General features: G+C 39.9%; 1 protein-coding gene across 6 annotated transcripts in view; it reads left to right on the top strand.

Moving 5' to 3' along the window:
- The window catches only part of RHBDD1 (rhomboid domain containing 1), a 30399-nt gene extending 13151 nt beyond the window's left edge, over nt 1–17248 (top strand). For 4 of the 6 annotated variants that reach the window (XM_083613943.1, XM_083613940.1, XM_083613939.1 and 1 more), the window contains 4 exons: nt 603–691; nt 1570–1623; nt 4104–4223; nt 14760–17248. In XM_083613943.1, coding sequence (XP_083470069.1) covers nt 603–691; nt 1570–1623; nt 4104–4223; nt 14760–14872 — 376 coding nt within the window. In that variant the 3' untranslated portion in view covers nt 14873–17248. The remainder of the gene's footprint in view (nt 1–602; nt 692–1569; nt 1624–4103; nt 4224–14759) is intronic. The other 2 variants (XR_014548082.1, XM_083613942.1) reach the window with 2 other exon arrangements.
- Nucleotides 17249–17610: the final 362 nt, after the last annotated feature.

Genomic DNA, 17610 nt, shown 5'->3' with positions numbered 1-17610 from the left:
TATCATCTAAAGTAACTTGTTATTTGAAGTTAGCTTAAAAGAACAATTAGCTTGCAAACACCCAATATTTTTTCAGTGGTATTTTTTCATGCTAATGTTGTTTAATTTTTAATCTTTCCCAACTAAATTAATTTTTTGACTAGTTAGTATCTGTCTGTGCAAAAAAAGTCTCAGACCAGATTTGTGCCAAGTTTCAGTTTTTTCTGTGTTGTGAAAATCCTTAACCATTTTGATGCACCTGTCAGTAAGTGAGCAATAGTTCTTAACTGTTAGGTAAACCCTAACTTTTTCTGTATTGGAATTTCCAGAATTAATAAAGCCTCTGAATATGGCTGTACAAGTTAGTACATCAGAGGAGCCCTATTGGATCATAAATAATCCATAAAGACCACAGTGTTCTTTTCGCTCATTATTTCCCCCCAAAAATGGACAATGAAATACATGTTGTTCCTTTGGTTATATTAAAGTCTTCACAATTTAAAATGCACCAAGTGGAGCATAGGCTGCAAACTGACTAATTGGTCTGATTTGGGATAATGAGGGTACAGAATGTATCTAATCATGAGCAATACAACCTCTCACAAAGGATTGCTTTCTTTTAGGACCTCTTTTGCAGGGCATCTGGCAGGTATTCTTGTTGGGCTAATGTACACCATGGGACCTCTGAAGATGCTCATGAAAGCATGCTCAGGTATGGAATGAGGACCCTGAGTCTTACCAATAATTCACATTTCAGTGAATTGAATTGAACATGAATACTTAGCTTTTACTTCATAAGTTTCAAGCCATCCTTATGTGGTGTTTCTGTCCATTAAGTGTGGCTTTGCATCTGCAGTTACGTTCACATGGAATGGTTTGACAAATCCTTAACACATTATAATTTATCCTATAGGAGATTAGGAACATCAGTTCTCATTTAAAGTGGAGCATTTGAACTGTTATTGTGTGGGTTATTCATGTGGACACACAATAGCAGAGCCTTGACAAGGTGCCCGTATCTATCATAGAGAGGGGAATGATTATTGTGTGTTTTAGAAACCAGCATGAATTCACTTTAAGGGATCCTCTTTGCAAGGAATGTCCTCCTGCACATAATGTGTATGTGAACAGTATAGCAGGGAGGAATATACCCTGAACACAAATGGCATGTGAATCAGCTCTGCTTTCGTAAGCAAACTTGAACTAACAAGTGCCATCCTTCATGAACAGCATACTTTTACATGTTTCAATTTAAAGGCACATTTGCAAGACAGGGGTCCTATGTATTTTGTTGTATTTTAGTGGTGGCTGCCACTAAAACAGAGTACAATGTTCTAAATAAAATAGATATGCTAGCTTTGCAAACAGCAGTTGAGGGACATTTTCCCTACAGTTTCAGTATCCTCCTTTCCCACCTCATCTTAGGTATTGCTGTTCAGCTTGTTAGAAGAAAATTGTCAAAACTCAATAGACATGTTAACAGGATGGAATTGTAACAGTTATACTTCTAGATAGATGAATCTGTCAAATTCAAAGTTGTAAAAGGGCAATATGATAAATTCTTATGAATATTAAATACATTCTTGCTAGGTGGCTTTCGCTCTCAAACTGACTTTTCAGAACAAAGAAACAGATACAATTCAGGTAAGTAACTTAGGTTGTACTCACTTATCTGAAAGTGCTCAGGAAATATCATAGCAGATTGGAGCACTCTTCTGTTTCTGTAGTGCTTCAATCTGCTTTGTGGTGCCTCTGCCTTTTTCTCAGTGTCAGGAATGTAAATGTTTGAATACCATTGCCCTCTGAGTCAAGGGAAGTATGGTGTTTGATCTATACTGGGTTTAGCCACAAGGTAAGGATTGCTCACCAATGTAGCTGACATGCATTCATTCTCCTTCCATTAACCAGATTTATAAAGTGTGTAGCTGTGGTGGTTTTGGAGTTGAGGCACTGATATTGTTGTGAGTGTGTGTGCCCACACATGCTCTGATTAGGGATGGGCTTAGGTTTTCAACATCATGATGTATCGTCAGCAAAACATCGCAGTTTGGCGATAAACCACAATGTTGAAACAAGCTGCTTTAGCCCCAGCTGGCGAGGCACTGGGAGAAACTGCCTTAGCTCTCATGGTGGGACCTGAGGCGCTTTCAGCTCAGCGTCTGGTGGGCTGGGGACAATGCAGCTGGCCCCAGCCTGCTGCTCAGCTGTAGGCAGGAAATCCTCCTGCCCCCAACTGAGCGAGCCCTGATGTTCTGGTGAGCAGAAGCGAGATGGGGGCTGCTCAGCTGGGGAACATGAAGCCCCTGCTTCCCAGCTGAGAGATCCCCGACCCCACTCCTGCTTGCAGGAGCGGGATCAGGGCTGCAGACTCCGTCATGCTTTTCCATTGCGGAGTGTGCAGCTGTGTTCCCCTTAACAGAGAAGTTTAAAGGAGCACCTCCTGGCAAGGCGGAGACAGGTAGCTGCATCAAAGGCAGTGCAGGGACTCAGATGCAGCTGCTGAGCTGTCTCCACCTTCCCCCAACACATCCCATGTTCTGCCTGACTGCCTTCAGATGGTGCAGGGGGTCTTATTCCAAGGGGGGGGCTCTTTTAAACTTTTCCCTTGAGGGGAGCGCAGCTGCGCACCCTCAATGGAAAAGTGTGATGGAGCCTGCACCTCGCCAGCTGAGCAGCCCCGATCCCAATCCTACTTGAGTGCAAGCAGGAGTGGGGTTTGGACTCCCTCAGCTGGGAAGCAGGAGCATTTTAACAGAGGCTTCTGCAAGCGGTAGTGGGTTAGAGGCTCCATAAAACTGCTTGGCTGAGGCGAGGCCAGAGGTGCACTCCTCAGCCAATCAGTTTAAAGAAGTAGAGGGAGGAACAAGCTGTATCGGCACTTCGCCCATGCAGATTGTTTCTCTCTCTGCCGGTATGAGGGGCAGATCACTGGCAGTTTAATTCAGTGGTATATCGCTAGTGAAACCACCACTGCTTGAGTCCCTCTGCTTCTAGCACCAGCAGCTTGTTTTTCCCTCAGTATGCTGGGTGCTGGAGGAAGAGGGACTCGGGAACGGTGGCTGTTTCAATAGCTATATACCACTGAGGGAGGTTGTCATCGCAGTCTGCCCCTCATACAAGTCCTGGGCGATATATCGATATGGTGGCCTTGCTGCAGCCACCAATCACCTACCCAATCGCCGCTGACAGTCTCCTGCTCGCGGTTGCCGCCAATCGCCCATCCCCCCTCTGCACTATCCATGTATAAGACGACCCCCAATTTTAAACATTTTTAAATAATAAAAAAAATACACGGAAAAATACGGTATTTGAGAGGTCTATCTGGCCGGGGTGTCCTGTATTACCAGATGTGTTAGGGCTGGTGAGCTTTCTCTCAGTGATAGGTGGAAAGGAGAGCATTTTGGTTTATGCTGGTCTTTTAATTGCTGCTCTGTTTATCAGAAGATGATTATCCTTCTTCATGAATAAAAAGAGCAAACCAAGTACCATTATTCATGTACACCCTGATCATGCTGAGCACACACAGCAGCCTAATAAAAGAAACTGGAATTGTGTTGATCAACTATTTTATGGGGAAGTGAGATCATCCAATGGGTGAATTCAGCTCTTGGCTCACCCTTGCAAGCTATCACTGGAGTACTAGACATTTTTACTAGACCACACAGAGTGGAGACTCAGTTGCTGGATTGGGCTTAGGAATCAAACATACAGAATCCACTTACATGTCTGATTATCAGTGCAAATAGGGACATGTGCAAAAAAGTTGGGTTTGCATCCTTTTAGGGCCTAGCTGAATTGCAACAGGCTTTAATAGAATCTTTTTCTTTTTTGTGATTACTACAGTAAGCACAGGATTTTTCCTTGCACTATTACCTACCTCTTAGTTCTTAAAAAGCAAGTTACAGATATAATGGTCAGTATCCAGTGAGGTTCTACCACTAGCACAAATACTTCCACTTGAGGAATGGAACTTGCCCTTCCTCTCTTTCTCCCCACACCCCCATACCCTCTACAAATCTGCTCCGTAGGGTTGAGGGAAAACGTAGAACAAATTCAATACTGTAATTTGATATAGTAGTCACTCCTGGTATCACACTTTCTTTCTCTGTGTGTGATCTGTGTAGAGAATTTTAGATACCCGGGTTACCCATCACACTCATCGAGAGATTACAGCATGTATACTGGTGGACTGAATGAAGAAGAACAGGTTGAAAGGGCCCTCAGAAATAGTCTGAATGATAGAGGTAAGAAATCTCACTTTCTACTGAGAACCTATGCAGGGTGTATTACGTGTTAAGGAATCATTGTTCATGTTTATGTAGGTCTGCTGTCTTAAAAATAAAATGAAGCAGAGCCTCATAAATTTGTATTTTCTTTTTTTCCTGTTGTTCTCGAAGTTTAACTTTGTTCATGGTTTTGATCAGGATGGTCCTGGTCTGTCTCCTTCCAAGATTCAAAAACGTACTCTTCTCTCATTACAATGAAAAACATCAACAATATCACAACGTGCATGAAATCTCTATTCAGGGCCAACTGAGCTGTTGAGTGCAGTGCTGGTCAGTATTTATGGTTGGGGAGCAGACCTGAGTGAAGGCTGTAGTCTCCAGGTCTGCTCTCCAAGCCACAGCGAATTGGTTAGTTCAAATAGTGGGCCTGGCAGGGACCCGTGAAGCACTGCAATGGCCGGGGGAAGTTGCAATGCCTGAAACAAAGATGGCGAGGTGCAGTGGGGCGTTCTAGAGGTGCTGCGTTAGGTCACAATTGGCACTTGCCACAAAGACAGGCAAGCGGCCATTTCCTGCTGACATTTCCATTCAACCCAGTGGTAGAATAACAGGCACTTAATCCCACATCGTAACACCTTGCCTGGTACTCCAGGCTTCTACTTGGTTAATAAGGAACTTTCATAGAATTGCAGAGTTAGTAGGGACCATAAGGGACATCTAGTCCAACCCCCCCGCAATGTGGGCCTCAAACCCACTACCCCGAGGCTAAGAGTCTCATATATAACACAAATCTCTTGGTGAGTGCTCTTTCCTATTTTCAACCACAATTCTTGAAATATTTTTTTCAGTAGCAGGTGCAGTGTTGGCTTGCAGACTAGTCTTAAAACACTTAGGTGGTTTTGGCACTCCTATCTTAAAGACGCAATGGAACAACATGTCTGAAAGCATATGGGGCCTTCATTTTAAATTTGCTATTAGGACCTAGAAGGCAGGGAGCCTGGAAATGCCGCTGCTGTTTTGTAAATGATTTTATTTGAATAGTAAACAGCAGAATAAATTGGTCAGAAACTAATGATGAATTACTAAAATAATTTCTGAGTTTGAGGTTTTGTGTGTGGAGTTTTTAAAAACCAGTCTGTCTCGCTTTAGGGTTTGGGGATGATTGAGACTTTTTTTACTGAATAAGGCTGGATGTTTTTGCATAGCCTGTATTTAATATTTATATCATATTTGTTTAGTTAGCCACTGACTTTTTCTATTATTGTATGTTGTGTGTTGAGTCTGTTTAAAGTCTGACCATTTTCTATTTTAATAATTATTCTAATTAAAGCTTTTAAAAAATTCAATCGGGTTAGACTCTGGGTGTTTTGCTTCACACTTAACATCTGTCATATGCTAGGGGTGGTATTGGCTGGTGAGGCTGAAGGGTTTCTGCTTCTCCATAGTGTGTGGGAGAGCATATTTGCATAATCATGTCTACAGAGCAGACAGCTCTATGACACCATGGTGTGGTGTGCTGTTACTCTTGCTGTTTATGTGCAGCTCATAGTGATTGGAATAATGTGAGTTCAGCTGTGGGGTAAATTGTCCCTTCAGGCAGGGGGATGGAATCTTGTTTTTTCCTACCCTGGTGATTGTATCATATCACTGGAGTGTGGCTAACTTCGGACTGTCTGAAACTATAACTTGCATCATCTTCTAAAGACATGTCTGGAATTTAAAATTTATAACCTTGGTAAAAGCAAGAACAATTACCGGAATAGCAATTGTAGCTTTTGAGGATTAGCCTTCCTCCTACCACTCATTCCATGTTGAATGGATTTTCCACAAAACAGTTTAAAGTGACCCTTTCTCTCTCTTTTTTCTCTTTTTAAATTAACCCACCTTTCTTTCAAGTTTGGTCTTCAAGGCACGCTACAAATCATTTTTTTAAACCAGCTTCAAATATACAGAAGAGCAGCTGAAATAATAATCCTATTTGTATTATTTGCCATCAGAGAATCAGGAGGATAAGACAGTGTTTGTTTGGCATAGAAAATATTATAATGTTGGTGCTAGGCAAATATGCCTGTGGTGGAAGTTCCACAGTCTGGGTACCACTGGACAAAAGACCCTATCTCTGGCTATTTGATGACTGTCCATCTTAAATGTCTACTTGTCTTCATATTCACACTTATAGATAGATCTTCCAGTTCTGCTTTGTGTAACTCAAAACTTTGTAATTTCAGTAGTTGATTGTAATATCTCAGCTTTCTCCCTATTAGAATGCAAGTATTTAAAACTTTCATACATCCTCCAATTCTTGGCCCAGGATGCAGGAAGTGCCAAGTGCTCTGCCTCTTATATAGTGTTCAATAATGGTTTTAAATAGCTCTGGATGCTCATTAGTTTGTGTTCCCAGGAAATACAGTGGTTTATGATTGGCTTCTGTTTACAAAGCCACAGCTGTGTTAGTTTACTTCCCACATGAAAATTACTACAAAAAAGTCAGTAAATTCCGTTACTAATAATACACATTGAAGTTGCTAACGAGATAAAAGATGTCAGTGATGGTGTGTCTCTGATACAGTCAATACAAACAAATAATTGGAAACAGATGAACATCACAGAAATGTGGGCACACAAATCTTAAAATATATTGTGCACAGATAAAAAAAAATCATATTCATATTCCTTTGGTTTCCTCTATCAGGGCTTTGAAATGGATGTCTGTGCCACACAGGAACTTAAAAAAAATACAGGTGTGGCATAGAAACAGGGAGGGTACCAACAACATGGTCATATAATACTTGATCTTGTTTTGACACTGCTGGACTTTGTTTTTGTTAAGATATCTTGCCCACAACCATAGTTAGCTCACTGACACACTGTTATTAAGATATGCTTAAATTCTAAAACAAATAAACCTGTTAATTATGGGTTTGGCTCATCTTGTAAAATCAATGAAGTACAGCAAAACACTTAACTGTTTTGACCATGTAATATAAAATGTCGAAGTAAGCAGAATGTTAATGGAAAGAGGTCTATCTTGGTTGGGATTCTTTATCCAGTATAGAAACACTAGCCAAGAGAGACTTACCTAGAAGTAGCCCTGCTCTGTTGGATCATTCAGTGATGTAAATAAAATCATGCACAGAAGAGTTTTTCTCTGCTTAGAAGCCTGCTTCTTCAGAAGGGAAGTAATGTCTTTGGGATAATGCAAGTTTGTGTCTGAAGATCGGGGCAGGAAGATATTTAGTGCCATTGGAGGAGAGGCAGTTTTAGCACTCCTAGATATTGTAATACGTTTGATTTGTTTTTGCTTTCCTGCTGAAATTAAGTAATTTAGTCTCAAGTCAAGCCACTTTTTCAGCTTTTCATAGGGTTCAGATCTGGGGAAATCAAAATTAGCCACCAGTAGTATGACCACTACTGCTGAAATACAGTGGTACCTCGGTTTACCAGATGCTTCAGGTTATGTGTCTTCGGGTTGCGCACCGCGCCGAACCCGGAAGTACAGGAACAGGTTACTTCTGGGTTTCTGCGCATGTGCAGAAGTGCTAAATTGCACTTTGCGCATGCACAGAAGTGCCAAATTGTGACCTGTGCGTGCACAGACGCGGCGCTGTGGGTTGTGAACGTGCCTCCCATACGGATCATGTTCACAACCCGAGTTTCCACTGTAGTGGTGAGTATATTCTAGTATGGCTGTTGAAAGCACCCATTGGATTATGTCTGTGGTGACTTATACTTATTCACAAACAAACATCCAGTGCGTAGAATAAGTTGTGCTTCTACAATACAAAGCCAACCAAGATGTTGCTGGTGTGCAGACCTTGTTATCCAGAGCATTGATTTGTATAGTATTTAGGGAAGAAATACGGGGAAGAAGTTATAACTATAATGAGAGAAACAAAGTTAAAGGAATTTCCCTCACATTCCTGCTGGCTGCATTGGTATGTGTGGTTGTTTACCATAATGTGCATGAGCTATGTGTTGGTGTACACAGCTTGAGTGCTCCAGTTTTACTACTTAATTTGTCTAACTAGGAGCAACAAACCATGAGCCTTGACTTGGTGTGAAATTGTGCACATTAGGATATAAACCAACCACACACCTTGGACTAATGTTACCTGTGAATACAGTCAACGTTTGCACAGTCAAGCTATTGATGCTGGATCAGGGATAGTGTCATAGTAGTTGGAAGGAGAAAATTATTGTTTGCTCCACAGAAATAACTGCATGGTTGGTTAGTGGGGGGTTGAAAAGACATGAGTAGTTCTGTAGTGTGACTTCAGGGAGTCTACCTGTGAAAGTCACCCATGTGCATATACATATATAGTTGTGTTTGATGATCACAACTTAGATCTCTTATTGAGCCACTCTAATTGCACTGGAGACCTGGAGGTGCCTCACTTAGAAATTGCAGTGTTTTCTGAGGACTTTGGATCCACTTAATCTCTGAAGGTCTTTTTAGTGTTCCTTCCACCCACACAGAGTGCACTCTGCCACTTTTATGCTCCCCACCCCATGCTTTCAGAGGGAAAGCTGACCTTTGGACAGTGTCCAAATAGGCCCTGGGAACCAGTGGATACTATGAAAAAATTGTTCTGTGGTTGTTGCCTTATTGCAGCAGGCTGTTCATGTACACACCATGCCATTGGAAACTTCTCTTGAAGTTTGTAGAAGAAGCATCTCTGAATTGTATGTTCATGTGGAAGGTGGTTAAGTAGCCAGGTGACATCTCTGACATGTTTTGCTCTTGTTCCCTGTTCCTGATGAAGGGGTTTGAATAGGACTTAAAAGCATTTCTTTCTTTCTTTCTTTCTTTCTTTCTTTCTTTCTTTCTTTCCTAATGAAATAGGATAGCTACAGGGGACCGTATCACTTATACCAATTCTTTTATTTGCCATCCTTTGGAACAAAAATGGCAGTGATGCTGAAGACTAAGCAAAAAGGTGCAAGGGAGCAATAATCATTGCCAAGATCTTCCCATTTATTTACTCAGCCCATTTCTGCTTTGTACGCATTTTAAATGCCCATTGTTGTTTTTTGTGGAGAAGCATTTCCCTCCCACCCGCAACTTGAATGTAATATCAGTGTGTCTTTTATAGAGTGCTGTCGTATACGTTGCTGTTTTTTGTTTGGAAAGACAAGCCCAGCTGTACTGCCAATAGGAAAAAAACAAACTGCTGGGTAATGCATTATGTATTCTTTATACAGTACCCAGAAGCTCTTTGTGAACTTTGGACACACAAGAAAGAATGCCCTGGCATTACAACATAATTAGCAAGACCAAACAGTGTTGTTAGGGAATAAACAGTCTCTCATCTGAGATGAATTAAAGCCAAAACCGAGGTTGTCGTTTGGTGCCAGTTGTTCAGATGTTACTAAAACTGTTCATTTGTCCCCTTGATAAATTGGGGGGGGGAATTTCCAACCAGTTATGAAATTATTTGATTATGAAATTGATTGTGAAATCTACATGTTACAGACATGTGTTTAGAAAGAACTCTTGTCCTAATAACTTTACCCATTGCAGTGAGAGATTCTGAGCAAGTTGTAAAACTCTTCATAGTTTGTATGCACATAGTAATTAATCCTCAAAATGACCTTCAAGGTTATTTTCTTTTAGACTTTGTGAAATGTGTTTGGTTTGATATTTCCATAATAAACACTTTTTTATTTTATTTTAAGAAATAAGTTGTTGGCAACCAGGAAGAAAACATCCTAGACAGAAAGCCTATTTACAGGTCACATTTTTTCCACATTTTTATATGTTGGGTTTTTTGTTTGTTATCAAACAAGATTTTTGTGAAAAGAAACCTTTGTTTGCTTCTAGTGTTTGTTCCTTGCCTGAAGTTATAAACCAACATTCTTGGTATTGTAGGGTTGCTGTATGTCCTCTTTTTCCAGGACATGGCCTCTTTTTCATGGGTATGTAAAATGAGAGTTGTCATAGCGATCCATAATTGCCCTTCAAGATATGGCAGCCCTAAATGTTTCACTGAAGCCAAATGATACGTCATAATCTTATTTGGGGATACATAAATGATACATAAAAATAAACATTTGGATTATATGTTCAAGCAGAGATTTAAACATTACAAGAAAGGCCGTAAACATCTTGTGTTACCTATCAGGATTTTCTTGGGTTTGTTACCTTCAGTTTCTTATGCAGGTTCCTCATGGATATTGTTGGTGTCCCAACTCCCATCAGCCCAGTCGGCATGACCAATGGTCCAGGATGATGGACATTGTCATCCATCTGGAGGGCCACATGTTTCCTACTCACACCTACTCTAGGTAGTTCCTGATGTCCCCAAGAAATGCTAGAAAGTGATACTTCCTGGGTCAATGACTTGTGCTATTCCTATTGCTGCTGCCTGTAGGAAGGATGAAATTGACCATATAGGTCACCAAAGTTATACTGTGGTACCTCGGGTTAAGTACTTAATTCGTTCTGGAGGTCTGTACTTAACCTGAAACTGTTCTTAACCTGAAGCACCACTTTAGCTAATGGGGCCTCCTGCTGCTGCTGCGCCGCCAGAGCCCGATTTCTGTTCTTATCCTGAAGCAAAGTTCTTAACGTGAAGCACTATTTCTGGCTTAGCGGAGTCTAACCTGAAGCGTATGTAACCTGAAGCGTATGTAACCTGAGGTACCACTGTAATAAGAAAGCCTAGAGTTGTTGTACAGGGTAGCATTAGTGTAATCGACTGATTTGAGATTCTTTGCCAGCATGATAACATATATCCATCCTGATGAGATCAGATCATGATGATCATGCTGAATAATTTTTTGTACTACTCTGGAACCGATTGGTCCTGTTCTTAGGACCATCCAAGGAATCCCTTTGTCAGGGTCAGAGTATTGCCTTCTATAACCTGAGAACATTGTTCTTTTGCATCTTATGGCCCCACGCTCATTAGATCCTTGAATTAGCTTGACCAAATTGGATGTGGAAGTGCATACAGGCCTCCCTTTCCCTATAATGGCAGAGCCTCACTGTCAATTTGTGGATGGTGGTAGAACTGGGCTTTGCTATGCTCTAGGACAGGTAGGGGATCTGTGGCCCTCCTGATGTTGCTGAATTATAGCACTAATCAGTCTGGCTAGCCTACCCAATGGTCAGGGATAATGTGAGTCACAATTCAGCAACATCTGGATGACCACCAGTTAACTATCCTGCTCTATGAGGATTCCTCCATCCAGCCCATGATAAATTGAACTGAATCCATCACATTTATGGAGTGTCTAGCTGTGACTAAGAATGAGTCAGCTGAAGTTGCATCTAGTCAAGACCAAGTAAAGACAGTTGGCAAAATTTGTAGTTGAGGCACTCATAGTTAATTGGGTTTTGGTCTATCATGTGTTCTGTGTTTTTATAACCTTTGACAGCCTCTTTTACTGGACCAATCTCTGCAAGAGCATTTATAGAGCACGTTGGATTGAGTGCTTTGGTTCAGTAAAATACATTTTCTTACTAATTTTGTATTTCTCAAGTATTCAAGTCCCCTGTTTTATTATCACTGTTGCATTCCAACTACCCTCTGTTCTCATAATGCTAATAGTTTTATTGTGGAATTTTGATGACTCACACCTCATGTTACTATTGCTTAGATAACATTGTAGTCTGAACAAAAGTTTATTAACTCTTCTACAAGTAGCACACAGGGGTTTTGTGCAAGTCTGGGGCATACAATAACTGCATCTTTTAAAACTTCTAGACTGAAGTGTTCTTCATGCTCTATCCCAACTCATGATTGGGAAGGGAGTTAGTTGCTTTGCAAATTTAACAAGGCTTTTTTAGAGTATGACCATCTCACAATGCACTCGAGAGTTCCAAGGTGATCTCTTTATGCTATTGAATATAGGGTGTTTAAAATGATGTTTCAAAAACAAGTGCCAACAGTGGTAAATATTTTTTCGTAGTACTTCTGTGCAATTCCCAGCTCTGACAAAATCTGTTAGCTAGCTGTTCTACATCAGGGTTAGGATGTCGGGTATGCTGCTAATCTTTCCAGAAAAAAAAGCACTCCTGTGCTGAATAGACCACATAATAGCAAGTTTCAGTTCTGAATTCAACAGTGGATTAGTAGAAAAAATGTATATCTATATATCCCAGTGGGCTTTCACTTTATTCTGTTTTAGATGAAACCCGATGTGACACAGAAAGTGCTAGTTGCTAGCAAATAATCCCTGGGTTTCAAACCAGCCAGACAATAAACAACTCTATAATATTCAGTGCTGCAGCTTCTGTAGAGCCCATCTGTTTCAAAATAAGCCTAATTCTGCTTACTATGCGGAATGCTTTGTTGACTGGAGTTTGTCCTACTTTCCTCTAATGTGTTGCCTGTGAGCTTTTGGTGCCATCTCCTGGAACTCCTGAAGCATGATCAGCATCTAAATTAATATTGTTCACTAGAGCAGTCACTATTTTAATCCTTGATGTTTAGATGCAGTAGAAACCTCCCATACATACTAAAGTGTATGCTAAATTCGATTCCTTGTTTTTGTATTTACTTTAGGCACAGATGCTTTTTACTCTGAAAAACCAGAGCATATCTGACACATTTGCTGTCATGTTTACAGTGGTCCGTAAGAAGTTTCCAGTCCTGAATAAATGTCAATAATTTTTCTCTAATTAAACATGTTAACTTTGCCATCTCAGCCAAGTCCATGAGTTTTATCAGCCATTCCTCTATAGCAGGCATAGTGTTCCCTTTTCTTCAAGGTGATTAACTATTGTGTTTAATCTATCCTCCTTTCTGCCCATTGTACTACACAAGTCTTGCTCACCTAAAGCAATTGTGAGATCTGAACTACAATTATTTGCTTATGAACATTTCTCATTTTTTATTATTTCAGTCTTTCCTTCGTTCTCCTGGGTTTCTTGCTTCAAACATCCATATAAGGAAATTTCCCACCTTTAGCTGTCCCTTGCTATCCTCATGCTAGTAACTAAGGTTATGGTCCAAGCAAAGTGGGCTTGGAAGGGTCCTATGTTTTGCATATTGAACTGCATATTGGCACTGTAGGCTGCAATGTCATTTTTTAAAAATACTCTTCCATTTTGTGTAAATAAATATTCTAATTGTAGTAAATTGTATGGTTCTTGCTTATTTCCTCTAAATGAACGAGATAATATTGACATTATAATTTTTTAAATTTTTTTAAAATTTATACCCACCTTCTTCCCAGACAGGGCCTCAAGACGGTTTACAGATAAAAATAAGAGCAGCTAAAAACATAGGGAAAAACATAGGAAGTGATCTATGTGAATGCTTGATTTGTTGTTTTGCTTTGCTCATCTCCTTTCACATAATTCTCAAGACGATTTATAACCATACAATATAAACAACAAAAATTTGTTTTGAAATAATACAACTAAACACCCAAGGCTGAGACATTTAAACCAAACAGCCTGGCTCTTCAGCTGATCATGCAGGGTTGGCAGAAACCTCAGAGAGCCACAGCTTCATGCACAGTTCTGTCTCCTGTATGCCTAATAACTCTTCTGCTGGATCAGGCGAAAGGTCCATCCCATTTCTAATAGTAGCCTGCCAGAGGCTCAAGCATAGCAAAGATGGCCCTCCCTGCTCTTCGTCCCCAAAATCTGCTATTCAGGGAGACATTGCTTGTGAACATGGATGTTTCAGTTAGCTGTCAGGTACATCAATTACTATTAGCTACACCTTTCACAAATTTGTCTAGTCCTTTTTAAAGCTGCCTATAAACTGTTGGTAGTCAGCACAACTTGTAATAGCTAATGCAAAGGTACAAATCTTAGGTCCACCATCACTCTGGACCTAAAATGACCTCACTGCCCAATTGTTTTTCAAAATCAAAAGACCATGACTCTCTGAGCCATCCTTCTTCACTTATTTGGATGGTCACCCTAGTTGACAAAATCATAGATGTGTAGTTGGGAAGAGGAGCTCACCTCTTCCCTGCTTTAGGAAGTCCCAGTATCCTGTTGTTCTCATGAAACTGACTTGCAGCTTAGCTCGTCCATAAACTGCTAGCAATTGCTGCTTGTTCTTTTTTTCCAAAATGATAATTGAACACAGACAGGTTTTTTTAAATATTCAGGCAACACTGCATGGCCACAAACTATTTGTTCCACTGGAAATTCCTTTCAGCAATAGAAGAAATTACTTTTGAGAGCGAGAGCTTAAACTGAACTTCTTTTCTCTTCTTGGGGTTGGAAAATTTGATGGCTATATGTCTTCTGCTGGAGACAAAAAGAGAGCACTGACTGAAAACTAGTGTGGGATATGAGGTGTGTATGTCACCCCTTTTTGTTACAGCACTTGATGCATAGGAGCCAATGTAAGAAATTTCAAGGGGATGGGTGTCATATTGATGAGAAAGCGTAAATTGTTCAATTGACAAGTCTTTCTTTTGACTCAGAATTGTTACACATACTATAGAGCCTAGTATATTATCAGCAGCAACTTGCAGATTTGGGTCTGACCTAACATTATAAAACTATATGTTAAAAATCCTCAGAAATATGCCTGTTGTAGATCTCGGAAGATGACAGTGATTGGTATTTGCTTTTCTTAACAGGCCCAAGACATTACGGCAATGAGAGGAGACCCTACGGCTTCTGGCTTCCACCACAAGAGCCATCAGTTGAGGAACTTAGAAGGCAAAGACTTAATCGATTTGAGAGGTGGTAAAATTCTCAGGTCTCTAAAATATATAAAGGGCTCTTCCCAGTTGCCAGAGCACTGTCCGATCTTTATCAATTTAGCAGTTTCTCAGAAAATAATGTTTCCTGCAAATTATCGTACCAAGGTGTGTGGAAAATGTGCACTTGCTTTGCCTCTGGGCTTCCAAAGTTAAAAGTGAAGTTGAAAAAGTTTCTTTAAACCCTTAGACCCTGCAAGGTACTTCCTTTTGGGGTTACATTCAAAGCCACTGCAGACAAAACCAAAGGGGATTTCTCGCTCCACAAAACTCAGTTCTTAAATTATATTGTATTTGGGTTTATTTTCTTTAACTCTGATAATCATTTGCTTGTGTTTTGAATATATACTGTGTGGATGCAAATGTATAATGAAAATGTTTATTTTCTATTTGGAATCCTTAAAAAAAATTCTGAGTACAATTGACTTGGAATATCTGTGCAAGCACAATTGAAATGAAAGGGAAGAGAGATGTGCAGGAACTATACGTGGGGAGCACCCATTCACTTGAGTGAGATGGGCTTGTGGCACGCTTTTCATTGTTGGATAATGCTGAGTCTTGCTTTACATTGAGCTCACTGTGGAAGCTTCTGCCAGCTGCTTCTCTGCACAGAATTTACGTCTCAAATGCTCTGGAACAGAATTTGATGTGCCTCAGAAAAGTTCAAGATACAGTTGAGGGCTTCTAGATAACAGCTTTTATTTGGCTAGGATATGCCCTCTTTAGATCCGCTGATTGGTTAAACCCATCCATATTGTTTTCAGTATAATTTAAGAACTAAACATTATGGTGTGTAAAAAGAAGCTCCTGGCAGCTGTTCTGCAGTGCCTTTAGGCACAGTTGTGTGCTAGTGATGTATCTTTTTTAGGTAATAAAGTGACACTCAGTGTATAAATATATTAAAGTACTAACACTTAAATCTTTTTGTACACAAGAGGTCTGAACTTTGTATATTTTTCAAAGCCCAAGTAGGAGAACTTTCGTTGCTTTCAATCTTTTCAGTATTTTTCATAGCATATTTAGATTCATCCTGTAAGTTTTATGTTCGAATGTGAGTTTACTTACTGACTGGGTTCTGTGCTTTTGAAGCATTGACACAACTACCTCTCCAAGGAGTTTTGTCCAGGATCTCCCTCTCCCTCTCCCTTTCTATTCCTCCCTGCCCCCCATATGCACATCATAAGTAACATCTGGATGTTAATGTAGCAGAAATATTGTTGACGTAATCTGTTTGTTTTCTGGATTTCATCAGCAGATCCTCAGTTTAAAAATATGAAAACATTTGAGATGCACAGGATATTGTTTGGATAGGCTTCAGTTTTGCATCTGTAATTTCCTTTATCAGTGTTGTCCCAAGAGAACCAAAATACAAAATGTTTTTTTGTCTTGCCAAGTGCTGAGAGCTCTAAATTTGGGAGAGATTTCAGGAGTACAGTATTGGCACTACATATAAATCTCTTTGATGATTTTGTAGGTCTTTTATATTCAGAAATACTGATCCGGTACATAATTGAGTACTAGTTTTCATCTGCAATCTATACTGCAAGTGCAGCAAATGTGCTTTAATTTTTATTTTAGGATCTAGCTAGCATTTGTGCTGTTACATTTTTGTCCTTCAAGAAAGAGTCCTGTGACCACCTATGCTAACCTTCTTTGGGATAAGACTTGCATTTGGGGAAAGACTTGCATTGCTGCCAAAGGGAACTTACTTTTAAGTGGAAATAGCTTCAGAGGAGCAACATTCATCAGGACCACAACAGGAAAGTCCAGGATAATTACTTGTAAAGGTGCATTTAATATATATCTACCTTTGTGGCCACTGAATTTGCCATTACATTTAGTCTTTACTAATTTTCAATTTTCAAACAGTAATACTTGAACTGAATCAAGTACTACTCATTTAAGAGCATAAGAATAGCCTGCTGGATCAGGCCAATGGCCCGTCTAGTCCAGCATCCTGTTCTCACAGTGGCCAACCAGATGCCTAGGAAAAACTTTGGTTTCCAGCAACTGGTATTCAGAAGCATTCTTCTCCTTTAATGCTCTTCTCTATGAATTTGTCTAATCCTTGAGCCATCTAAGTTGGTGGTTATCACAGCCTCCTGTTTACTTATTGTAAACTTCTGCAAGTGTTGCTGATGAAGATGCCCTCGACTTTTAAATGATTATTTTTAAAGCAACTCTTCACAAGCTCCCGGAAATCATTTTGGTTAATCTTTTTTGAGGAATAGTGTTAGAAGAGGTGAGATTGAACATTCCTGTACATTACATGTTTTGTCTCTGGTAATTATGGTTTGTGAATTAACAAGCAATCTTGTGATTTTTTTAAAAGAATAAAATATATATATTTCACACTTCAGCTTAAATAGAGCTGTGTTTTTGTGTGTGCATGTATGTGTTTTGGCCCCTCAAAATAGCATTTTCTATTTGAGGAGTATCCCTGATAAAATGAACGTGTATATAAAAAAATCTAATACTGATCAATTAAGCTACCTGATTTTCAGTTTCAAATGACTGTGGAAAGGTTGTCCTTAAATTTAGTGAAGAAGAATCATGCAGTATAATGTTTGTTTCCAAAAATGTGTTTGCTGTTGTGTAAAAAATCAAATTCTTTTCTCCTGGTGGCTTGGTAGAACAGCCACTTTATTCTGAGTGGTATTGGGGGAGATTGTCACATCCTTCCTGGAGTCTGAGGATACCTTTCAACGTCACATTTTCATTCCATATT

Source organism: Podarcis filfolensis, assembly GCF_964270895.1.
Source record: "Podarcis filfolensis genome assembly, chromosome: 5".
NCBI lineage: Eukaryota > Metazoa > Chordata > Lepidosauria > Squamata > Lacertidae > Podarcis > Podarcis filfolensis.
This window is presented reverse-complemented; position numbering and strand designations above follow the sequence as displayed.